This window comes from Perca flavescens, chromosome 5 (assembly GCF_004354835.1).
Source record: "Perca flavescens isolate YP-PL-M2 chromosome 5, PFLA_1.0, whole genome shotgun sequence".
Lineage (NCBI taxonomy): Eukaryota > Metazoa > Chordata > Actinopteri > Perciformes > Percidae > Perca > Perca flavescens.
In genome coordinates, this window is record NC_041335.1 from 36,051,223 (window position 1) to 36,064,243 (window position 13,021).

Genomic DNA, 13,021 nt, shown 5'->3' on the forward strand with positions numbered 1-13,021 from the left:
CACACACACACACACACACACACACACACACACACACACACACACACACACACAGAAAGGAAGAGTTTCACCCCTTCGGTCCGACTGACACTCATCAGTTCAGTTTTCTATAAGCACAAACGGACAGTTGGAAAAACAGAAAAATGGGTTCAAATATCCAATTTTTCATTTTTTTTTCTTTTCACCCAATTAAAAAAAATTTGATCTTTTAAAACTCTTTTTCCAATTTTCAGTTTTTTTTATTCAGAGGATCAGAAATTGAGAAAATTACAAAAATTGCATCTGAGCTCCACTGCCATGGTATTCTCTTCCTCTACTTTGCAGAATATGCAGCTCATTATATGGACCAAAATTAAAAACTGATGATAGACTTTGGAGTCAGAGGTGCAACTGATGGTTTTGAGTGTGTGTGTGTGTGTGTGTGTGTGTGTGTGTGTGTGTGTGTGTGTGTGTAGCTAGGCAGAACGAGGGAGAGAATACCATGGCAGTATTATGAATAATTGGAGCTCAGACACAATTTTGTAATTTTCTAAATTTTTGATCTTCTGAATAAAAAACAGAAAATTGGAAAAACAGTTTAAAAAGATCAAATTTTTGAATTCATCAAGGCAAAAAAAAATAAAATCCGTGCCTAGAAAATTGAACTAATAAGCGTTACACTGACCCCCTTCATCTTCCAAACTCTCCTAGAGAGTTGTTTTCTCCTCTTCATCGCCCCCGGTCCTCTACAGGTTGACCAGCTCGTGTGCCACGAACTGTTTGAGTCTCTCCAGGTATTGTCCGTAGAGCTCCACGTCGTTGTGTCCCGCGCCCTCCACCCAGAGCGGCTCCACGGGCCGCTGGCAGCGCTCGTACAGCGCCAGGCCGTGGGAGAAGTCGATGACCTCGTCCTCGGTGCCGTGGATCACCAGCACCGGCGACGTCACCTTGGAGATCTTGTCAATGCTTCGGAGCGAGAAGATAACAAGAGTTAGCTAGGGATGTAATAATATTTAAAAATTACAGGACATGGAGAGAGTCAGAAAAAGTTCAAAAGTTCACCAAAAAAATAAATAAAAATAAAATAAAAAGGGGAAATGAAGAAGAGGTAGTTTGCCAACTGACCACCAGAGGGAGCTATTGAGAATATTTTTTAAGTGCTGGGACTCATTAAGAACACTTCCTGTATCGATTTGAAAACATCTTAATTTATAAGTTCATGTTTGCAAGCTGTGTGCGCCTGATGTAAATGCATTCACACAATATTATGAATTATTTTTTATTAAAAAGGGAATATCTGTATTTTTCAACCTGGACAGACTCAGATTATTATTCTAAGTGTCTGACAACATTATGGGATGGATCCCTACAGAGATTGAGCTTTTAGTTAAAGAGTAAGATCCTTTTAGTTTAACATAAAACAGCCTCGAAATCACCATCACCAAACTACACCAGACTCCATGTAAATAATCAGGACTTTTAGCGTGTAAAGAGCCAGCATATCTCCACCAGACTCCATGTAAATAATCAGGACTTTTAGCGTGTAAAGTAATTCTAACATGGGTAGAGAAGATAAAATTGTATTTGAGACGCAATCCATGTGTGACTGAACTGTTGATTTTTGGGGAAAATGTTTGTTTCTTAATCCCTACAGAGACCTTTTAGTTAAAGAGTAAGATCATTTTTGTTTAATTAGAAACTGCTCCAAAATCGCCAAACCCACCAGACTCCATGTAAATAATCAGGACTTCTTATCATCCTAAAACACACTTCATTCAAAGTCAACAGAAACAAAATAAAACTATCAAAAGCCGTCTTTGTTCGTCTTTCCACTTTTCCAACAATCACCACTCTGGTTTGGTTGAAATAAACCCTTAATTCACCAATTTACATGTGGAGATAAGCTGGCTCTATACACGCTAAAAGTCCTGATTATTTACATTGAGTCTGGTGGGTTTGGTGATTGCGATTTTGGAGCCGTTTGTTAAACAGGGTGTGTGCAAGTGTCTGACAACATTATAGAAAGTATCCCTACAGAGATAGACCTTGATCCTTTTTGTTTAACCTGAGACAGCCCTGAAATCACCATCACCAAACCCACCAGACTCCATGTAAATAATCAGGACTTTTAGTGTGTATAGAGCCAGCATATCTCCACCAGACTCCATGTAAATAATCAGGACTTTTAGCATGTATAGAGCCAGCATCTCCCCACCAGACTCCATGTAAATAATCAGGACTTTTAGCATGTATAGAGCCAGCATATCTCCACCAGACTCCATGTAAATAATCCGGACTTTTAGCGTGTATAGAGCCAGCATATCTCCACCAGACTCCATGTAAATAATCAGGACTTTTAGCGTGTATAGAGCCAGCATATCTCCACATGTAAATAGGTGAATTAAGGGTTTATTTCAACCAAACCTGAGTGGTGATTGTTGGAACAGTGGAAAGATGAACCAAGACGTCTTTTGGTAGTTTTATTTAGTTTCTGTCCACTTTAAATGAAGTGTGTTTTATGCTGATAAAAGTCCTGATTATTTACATGGAGTCTGGTGGAGTTTGATGATGGTGATTTTCAGGGCTGTTTCATGTTAAACTAAAAGGATCTTACTCTTTAACTAAAAAGGTCTATCTCTGTAGGGATCCTTTCCATAATGTTGTCAGACACAGAATAATAATCTGATCCTGTCAGTGGCAACAACAGAACTTTTAGTGGATGCAATTGAAGTTGTGCAGTTGCCCGTTAACGTTGCAGTGCAGTTTGTTTCGCTGCTTAACACTGGACCAAATTTCAAAGATTGTTGTTCCCTTCAGTCACTTGGACACAAAAACATGGGAGAGTCCAAGTGGAAATAAACCCCCCAGAAGTTTGTCATTTGAATATCTGAGCAGTTTGAGTGTCCCAAACAGTGAACTCACTTAGGGAAGGCGTCGAAGCAGTAGGTCTTCTTGGTTTCGGGGAAGGCCACCCTCATGCCGGAGGTGAGCGGGGAGTGGAGGATGACCGCGGCGCTCTCGTAGCGCGACGCCAGGTCCACCGACGGCACGGTGCCGATGCTCTGGCCGTACACGATCACGTTCTCTGGCCGGATGCCGTACCTGCGAGAAAGGAGCCAGAACATCAGGATATCACGCTTTCGCTGATCAACGGGATCCTTACATTAGCAGCCAGGGCTGCTCTCAGTTTACTATTAGTTTACTCAACTAATCGGCTGTTTACTCAACTAAATCAGCTGTTTACTCAACTAATCGGCTGTTTACTCAACTAATCGGCTGTTTACTCATTGTATGTTTATGCTTTTTTTCATGCTGAATGATTTATTTCCAAGAAACATAAGAGCACATCTCTGGTAAACACAAGACCTAAAGTGGTGCTTTTACACGATTCTTTGTGGAGAAACTCAGTTTTACAAATCTGTCGATTACATCGACTAATTGATAAGTCGGCAAAAAACGTCTGAGTGTAGCCAGACAAAACAACTGCCTTTCTGCCTTACAAAAACAACAAGCAAGAAGAACGGAAACAGTCAGAGCTGACATTAGGAATACGGTCATTAATCATTCAGTGTGGATTATTTTCTTGATGAATCGATAAGTTGTCTGGTCTCTAAAATGTCACAAAATGTGGATCATTGCTCCCAAAAACCCAAGAGGACTTCCTCAAATGTCTCGTTTTGTCCACAACTCAAAGATATTCAGTTTACTGTCACAGAGGAGAGAATATTCACATTTCACAATCTTTTCTTTCATAAAAATTAACTCAAACAGATTAATCGATTATCCAAATAGTCAACACGGCATCGTGACTTATGTGTAAACATACACGCCACTTTCCTAAAGCCAAATGGCGAGTTATCTGTACGCATTTCGAGCTATCCGCGGTGTATCTCTACGCTGTATACAGCGGACGGCAGTCTGCAACGTCACCGAGTAAACACACACGCCACTTTCTACAGACACGTGGAGGAAAAGAATAAACATGGAACGGAAACGCGGGACACAATCCCCGGTCTCCTGGGTCAAAGTCCTTTCATTAGTGATGATACCACTTAATTTCTATTCGATCCGATACCAAGTAATACCCAGGCTGGTATTGTCGATACCAATACTGTTTACGTATTTTATTTTTAATGTGATGTGACAACTAGTTTAAAGTAAAAATGTAGGCTGTAGGCTTACCAATTCCAAGACAATAAACTACTCTCATATTATTTAATTATAAAGAAAATCTCAGAGACTAAAACAGGTTGAAAATAACACAAATAAAATAATTTGACTCTTAACGTTGTCACAAAATATTCCATATCCCCGTTTTGCTGTTCTTTACAACACATGTAAATCAGGCACCCTTGAAAACCGTTAACTCAAATTGTTTTCACAAAAACATTCATGTTTACAAAAAAATAAAATAAAAATATGCTCCCCTGGCCAGCTCCGTCACAGAGCCGCAGTGCTCACACAACTGACGGGCGGAAGGAGAAGTAGTTCCTTCCCCTAACCGGATATAATTAGACTTTTCTTGTGACAACAAGTTACTTATGATTACATAAAAACTCACTCCAAATTAGTGAGTTTAAATATCGATCTTTTTATATGAGAATCGATACTAGAGCAGGAGACGTTGGGATCGTAAATATCGATACTTTAGCATCGATCCGCACATCAGGCCCTTTCATACTTCTCGCTACGGGTAAATTCACACACAATCGCAAGGTAATGTAAGTCAACGGAGGCCAAAACTGCATTGATAAACACGCTACAAAGAAAGTATGAGCCTGATAACTCGCCAATAATGGCATATGTATTGGCGTGTCGTACATACACCACTTCATGAGATCAGTCTGAAATAGTTGCAGATTAATGTAATAGTTCACAACTGAAGTGATTAATCTCTGCAGCTCTAGAAAGAGTCTTAGGGCTTATTGGGACAGCTGCAAAGAGAGGACCGGCCGCTGTAGTCTCGTGATTCAGAGGGAAGGAGGGGGAATAAGAGCCAAGCAAGCAGAAAAGACACAGATACTGGAGTCAAAATGAGGGAGAAACTGGGAGAGGGAGAGGGGGGGAAATGGAAGAAGACATCCCACAGCTGATTACGGAGAACGTGACCCACTCTGGCAGAGCAAGCAGTCAGCTGACAACCTGAAACAGTCCGAGAACACTGCATCACTGTACCCACACTGCATCACTGTACCCACACTGCATCACTGTACCCACACTGCATCACTGTACCCACACTGCATCACTGTACCCACACTGCATCACTGTACCCACACTGCATCACTGTACCCACACTGCATCACTGTACACACACTGCATCACTGCGTACATACACACACTAAATTAATCAGCAACTATTTTGATAAATCGATTAGTTTGTCATTTTTTATAAAATAAAAAAAAAATTCTGATTCCAGCTTGTTAAAGGAACACGCCGACTTATTGGGAATTTAGCTTATTCACTGTAACCCCCAGAGTTAGACAAGTCCATACATACCCTTCTCCTCTCCGTGTGTGCTGTAAGGCTGTCTGACGCTTCCAGCATTAGCTTAGCCTAGCACAGATCCTGCAGGTAACTGGTTCCAACTAGCCTACTGCTCCAAATTATGACAAAATAACGCCAACATGTTCCTATTTACACATTTACATGTTGTGATTTATAGAGTCACAGCGTGTACAAAAAAAATAACGTAACATGAGAAACAGCCGTCTAACTGTAAACAAACCGGGAACTATATTCTCAGGCGGAAGAATATAGTACTTGGGCGGAGTGATATGCTCGCAGCAAGCCTGTCTGAGAATATAGTTCCCGGTTTGTTTACAGTTAGAAGATGGCTGTGTCTCATGTTACGTTGTTTTTTGTACACGCTGTGACTCTACAAATCACAACATGTAAATAGGAACATGTTGGTGTTATTTTGTCACTTATTGGGAGCAGTAGGATTACTGGAACCATTCACCTGCAGGTTCTGTGATGGCCTGATGCCGCTGGAGCCGTCAGACAGCATTACAGCACGCACAGAGATGAGAAGGGTATGTATGGACTAACTAACTCTGGGGGTTATGGTAAATAAGCAAAATTCCCAATAAGTCGGCGTGTTCCTTTAAAAGGTATAGTGGAGGATTTTCTTTTTCCGGGTGGATCATCAAGACTATTGGTCCTCCTAGTTGTCAATCATTCTGGTGATATGTTTACGGGAGCAGGCAGAGTGTTGCGCATGTGCATTTTTTCAAAAAGTATAGAGGGCGGTTCTTTTCTAAAATTCGGTAAAATCCTCCACTATACCTTTAAGGTCCAGTGTGTAACAGGTTTAGTTCATTAGCAATATCTGTGTTGCCCGTTCACCAACTTGTCCTTTTTCATGAATATTTACCTCCAACATCAACTCCAAGTATTCCTATTGGCTTGAAATATCACATTTGCATTAACTGGGGTAGACGCTCCATATTCATGCACCATCTTGAAATACGGTAGCTGTTAAAGGACATACAGGACATACTGCTCCGCCTGTGTGTGTGTGTGACATACTGCTCCATCTTTCGCGTTTTTTCTCTGTCACATGATAAACTCACAGCTGCTAACAGGTATCGTAGCTTCCTGGACCCGGTGGCAAGTTTGAAGAAGGAAACATGGAGGACCACACGTATTCAAAATCCAAATTTCAGGAACAGGGGTCTTCTTCTTTGACCAGAAAAATAAAAAAGGATATTGAAAAGAGCAAGAGACCGACTTTTTGAAGCGTGAAGGCTACCGTAGCTGTAATATGTACTTATTGCGTGGTGCGAGAGAGTTGATTGCGATATATGATCTCAACGCTAGATGGGAGAAATTCCCACACATTGGACTTTTTAAATGTGAACATGTTCTAGTGTCTTCTCTCCTCTGTGACAGTAAACTGAATATCTTTGAGTTGTGGACAAAACTAGACATCTGAAGACGTCATCTTGGGCTTTTTGGGGAAACACCGATCCACATTTGGAGACTAAATTGATTAATCCAGAAAATAATCAATGATGAAAATCGATTTAGTTTTTCCTTGGAGGTTATAGTTCATTTAGTTTCAGTTTACAAAAAATATTTCACTGCTCCGCAGTCTTAATAATCCAGCGTGACGAACAATGCACGAACACCAAAGTGCGACACTGCTGTGCTGGACTATTATAATTAGAAACTCCACAACACGAGTCTTACACAACCTTTGCAAAAGGAACAAGCTGCAGTCATGAAGCCGGATGCTTCTAAAGTCAGACGCAGCACGGAAACATCCAAAGATCTGCCACACACAGCTTTGTTTACTACCAATGCTCTATCATGCTTTTATAACCGGACACATTCAGTGCAATGTTGATATTTCACTAACACTTTAAGGTATCTACATAAGAGTGACATGACACTGTCATGAACACATAAACCCTAACCGTAACTTGTCATGTCAAAAACCGAATGACATTTACCAGTCCCACCAGAAAAACGCAATTATGCGATCGCATAATATGCAGGGCTTGCGTGATTTCATAATCCCCGCATTTTCATTGCAAAAAAAAAGTCCCATATCTTAGCAGAAAGTTGAAAATTGTTGCGTTTACTTATAGACCGTATATAATGGACCGATAGACCCCGTTGCTCTGGACGGAGACCAGTGAAGGCTATTAGAAGCACTTTTCCGGTGATGGCCAGCTTTACTGCGCAGCCTCCAACTGAGAGAATGTGAGCAACGTGTCTGAAAGTGTGAAGTCTTCTGGTAGCTGTGACAAGAGAAATCTCAATCATTCCCAATCTTACAGAGACGGAGACTGTAGGTGTATGTAAGGAGATAACATAAGCACAGGCTAATTATTGCTAACTAACATGCTAGTTAACATTAGTAATTAAACCTAAACAGCTAATGGAAGTCCAAACTGCCTGCGAGCTTCTCCTGTACTATACGGTAATTCCTCTACTATGTGACAGTAAGTCTCGTGGTTATGATACAATCGTTAGCTTATTTTTATAAAAGCGTCTGCTACGGAGCCATAACGTGAGGTACAAGGTAATGAAGCCTTTTATACATTGTCGTGTTTCTTTAGAAATAAACAACGGACAAATAGAGTCTTTAAAGGCTTCAGATGTAAAGTTATTCGCAGTCAAGTGACGTAAAAAAAAAATGGCGGTTAGTGTAATGCTAACAGGAGGTGATGGCCTATTTTTCACACGACACGCAAGCGTGTTGGAAGCATTTCCAGACAAAATAGAATAGGAAAATATGTTTATATAAGTCATTTAGACACTAATACATATTAATAAATGATATGTTGATGTTTGAAAGTCTCTAGGTTTTGATATAAATGTAATTAAAAAAAAGACATCTAATATGTCACCTGTCAATCCAGAAGGAAATATTCTGGAGCCTATTTTGCCCTCAATACTGCTGAGGTCGTCTTTGCTGTAATCAGATCAGTATATATTTATGTTTAACATGGTATTTCATTTTATCAATGGGAAACATGCATGTGTCCAGACAAGGCTAGCAGCAGCAGACACCTTTCTGGTGTATAAAGACACAGAAAAACCCACCCAGTCGCCACGCAACAGAAACGCCATGCTCCCTCTACTCCGTCAAGAGCACCAACGGTTATCTTGAAAAGGAAGACGTCACGCAATCTGGGAGATGACCGTGCATTATTAACTCCTCCCAGGAAAGATCATTTACCTGGTACAAGGTAGCTTCCCTCTTACGCATAACACACAGGTAGCATTAGATCCTGAATGAGTGTTTAATTAGAGCTGATAACTCCTCTATCATGCTGAAGAGTTCACAGCCGGTAGGTGTGACCTGTTCACTAAAAGTTAGATTTAGCTTTCCTGTCACAACTAATGCCGCCACCTCTTAGTTGGTTAGGTGATTAATCCGTCGTTTTGGTCTCAGTTCCCCATTTCTTTAGTCGATAAATCATGTTTTTTAAAATCCTTTTCATGTGGAATGACATCGAAGAAACTTACAAGCACATCTGTGATAAAAACAAGATTTAAAGTGGTGCTTTTGCATGATTCTTTGTGGAGAAACTCAGTTTTATAGATCTGTGGATTAAATCAACTAATCGTGTGTCAACTAAGCATTTCTTTAGTCGAGGACAGCCCTAGTCACAACGGTCTGTTATTCGTCTACCGTTAGGAACAGCTGCTTCATTGTGGCCTCAGGTACACCTTTATCGGTGATCACCTTTTGCTTGGTTACTGCTTATCTAGTCAATGTTCTTTCCCATATCAGGCCACTGCAGCCTGGCCAATCCTAACATACAAACACTCCCCACACAGATGTCACCTGCATGCTGCGGCTCAGGTGGTAAGAGTGGTCGGAGAAGGTTGGTGGTTCGATCCCTGGCTCTGCGGTCCCATGTTGAAGTGCCCTTCAACCTCGATGCTGCGCCATCCGAGTGTAAATGTGTGTGAATGTTTATCTGATGATCAGGTGGCTCTCAACCTCAGTATATGAATGTGTTAATGGTGCCTGCACATGTAAAAGTGCTTTGAGTATTCGTTAAGACTAGAAAAGCGCTATATAAATACAGTCCATTTGCATTTACTAGGTGGTGATGCCGCATATGACACATGCCTATGGTGTGGGAGATCTGGGTTCAATTCCCACTGTGATACATCAACCAGTGTGTCCCTGAGCAAGACACCGCTGACAGGCTCAGATTATTATTCTAAGTGTCTGACAACATTATGGAAAGGATCCCTACAGAGATAGAGCTTGTTAAAAAGCAAGATCCTTTTTGTTTAACATGTAACACCATCTCCAAACCCAGACTCCATGTAAATAATCAGGACTTTTAGAGTGTATAGAGCCAGCATATCTCCACATGTAAATGTGTGAATTTAAAGGTTTATTTCAACCAAACCAGAGTGGCGATTGTTGAACAGTGGAAAGATGAACCAAGACGGCTTTTAATGGTTTGATTTTGTTTCTGTTGACTTTGCATGAAGCGTGTTTTACGATGATAAAAGTCCTGATTATTTACATGGAGTCTGGTGGAGTTTGGTGACCGTGATATCGGGTCAGTTTCATGTTAAACTAAAAAGGATCTTACTCTTTAACAAGAAGGTCTCTCTCTGTAGGGATCCTTTCCATAATGTTGTCAGACACTTAGAATAATAATCTGAGCCGGTCAGCGGCAAAAACAGAACTTTTAGTGGATGGAAACTGCCCACTAACATTACATTGCAGCTTTTTTCCCCATAAAAACGGATTTCATTTCAAAAACTGTTGTTCCCATCAGTCACTTGGACACAAAAACATGGGAAAACAGGGTCCAGGTTGAGAAAACAAAAACAACCCAAGTAACCTGTTAAACCTGTGACCTTCCGTCTACCTCTAAGCTCTAACGGTAACCCGTCCCGCTATCTTGGCTCGGTTCAGACGTTCAGGAAGGAGGACAGTCGCAGTGCAGCTCTGCAGCTGCACTCGTGTTGAAACGGCGATATGACGGGCTTTGAACAACCCAGTTCCACACAAGATGCAACCCCCCCGGCGAGCACAAGCCTGCCATTTACTCCACTGCATTTCAGTTTGAATAGACGTCACCGTGCAACTGCCAGCCATGCTCCATGGTGACGCCCCTCCCCCCTTCCCCCCCAAAAAAACCTTCATCAATTTAGTCTGCTGACACAAAGCCAATCCATTATGCATCACATCCTCCCGTGTTCGGTCTCTTTCTCCCTCTTGGCTGCCCACCTCTTGCTCCCTGAAGACTTCAAAAGATATTCTCATCCCGTAGCAGCCACGATGACGAACAGATATTTTAGGATATCCTGAACATATGTACAGACAGATTAGAGTACCATCTGCACGACAGCAGGGGGATCCTTCACTCAACCGTTATTATGTTGAGCACCTTTTTTTTAACTCCTCTTACATCGTATCAACCAGAGATCTTCAGATCCCATTTCTTCTTCCCAATACCTGAACTTACATATCGGCTGATACCGGGTACTATAGCTGGCCAATATATCGATATTATATTGATATTGTGATATGAGAGGTCGATATTGTGTTAGATTTTGGATATCGTAATATGGCATAACCGTTGTCTTTTCCTGGTTTTAAAGGCTGCATTACAGTGAAGTGATGTCATTTTCTGAACTTACCAGACTGGTAACTGTTCTATTATTTGCCTTTACCCACTTAGTCATATCTACATTACTGATGATTATTTATCAAAAATCTCGTGTAAATATTTTGGGAAAGTACCAATAGTAAACACTACAATATCGTCTCTGCATCGATAGAGATATTTGGTCAAAAATATCTGATGATATTTGATTTTCTCCATATCGCCCAGCCCTACCGGGTACCAATCCAATACCAGCGCATTAAAAAATAAATAAATAAAATAAAGAGTACCATAATAAATGGTCCAAAATTACCTAAAAATGCTTTTTACTGAAAATTGATTAATTGTTAAAAGTAACTTTTCATGCAAAAATGGCAGAAAATGCTGCTTTTCAGCCTCTCAAATATGGAGGTTTCCTGCCATTTGCTGTCTTAGGTCATATTCAACTGAACAGCTTTCGGATTTGGACTGAAAAAACAAGATATTTAAAAGACTTCACTTTGGACTTTGAGAAACTAGGATTGACTATTCACTATTTCTTAGGGCTGGGCAATATATTGATATCGTGATAGGAGACTAGATATTGTCTTAGATTTTAGATATCGTCATGTCATTTGAATTGACAAGTGTTGTCTTTTCCTGCTTTTCAAGCTTGCATTACAGTAAAGTGATGTACTTTTCTAAACTTACCAGACTGTTCTCGCTGTTCTAATATTTGCCTTTTCCCCACTTAGACATAATGTCCACATTACTGATGATTATTTATCTAAAATCTAAGTGTGAAGATATTTTGTTAAAGCACCAATCATCAACCCTAGAATCTCGCCCCAATATCGATAGAGGTATTTGGTCAAGGATATCGTGATATCGGATTTTCTCCATATCGCCCAAACCTACCATTTAAGACCAAACAATTAAGTGAGAAAAAATAATCAGCCCTAAATGTAACAAAGTTTCTTGAGGTAGGACCCATAACCCCCCCGCCAAATAGGTCCACCTAGGGCAGCATCTCGTGGCCCTTATCCGAGAGCTCCTCGACTCCTCGGCTGAACTGGAAGTTGTTCCGTCTCTCCTCGTTGAAGGCCGTCTCAGAGCTCTTATTTATGCCCAGAGGGCCGAGCATCGGGGAGCTATAGAGAGCCGAAGTACCGCCCTTCTTCCGGTCCATGGGACCTTAATTCGGAAAAAATATGAACTAGAGTCAATTGAGAGATAATTATTATTTTTTGATCCCGTTTGAATTTAGCCATGGATTACACATATGACGTTCGTCAATTTAAAACATTATTTTTCAACCGAAGAAAGTCTCAGTTTATTGTTAAAACTGTCTAAGTATAAGACTGAAAATACGTAATTAGAAACACTACAAACTTCATGGATGACGTCTGGCTGAAGCTACGAGGTCTGTGTGTATGGTACCTCTGTGTGTGTGTGTGTGTGTGTGTGTGTGTGTGTGTGTGTGTGTGTGTGTCGTACGGGGGATGTAACGTTACTCTAATGAGCAGAGGATCTCTCTGCTGAGAACACTTGACTGGATAAAACCCAACAGTTAAGATAACGTTACATGTGCCGTGGAACAGAGCTAAGCTAGCTAGCTAGCGAGCAAGCCGAGCATCAAGCTAGGTGAGGTAGACTGTGTGAGATGGGAGATGTAGTCCACTGAGCGGTTTCACACTAAACTAAGTGGTACTACGACAAACCTACGGCTAACTGAGACTGTCTTTGGTTGAAAAATAATCTTAAATTGACGACTAACATCATATTTGTAATCCATGGCTCAATTCAAACGGGATCAATAAATAATTTGCCTCTCCCCGTTCACTATTGTTGATATTTCCCCCCCCCCCCGAGTTAAGGTCCCATGAGGTCCACCGGAAGGGGGAGGGACTTCGGCTCTCTATAGGCGAGGATCCAGAGAGCAGCCTTCCTGGAAGCCGTGCAGCTGAAG

General features: G+C 41.0%; 1 protein-coding gene across 2 annotated transcripts in view; it reads right to left on the minus strand.

Annotated features, from left to right (window-relative positions):
- Nucleotides 1-725: 725 nt before the first annotated feature.
- Nucleotides 726-13,021, minus strand: part of abhd17b (abhydrolase domain containing 17B, depalmitoylase) — a 34,248-nt gene continuing 21,952 nt past the window's right edge. For both annotated transcript variants that reach the window (XM_028578688.1, XM_028578687.1), the window contains 2 exons: nucleotides 2,902-3,081; nucleotides 726-945 (listed from right to left, as the gene is read on the minus strand). In XM_028578688.1, coding sequence (XP_028434489.1) covers nucleotides 726-945; nucleotides 2,902-3,081 — 400 coding nt within the window. The remainder of the gene's footprint in view (nucleotides 946-2,901; nucleotides 3,082-13,021) is intronic.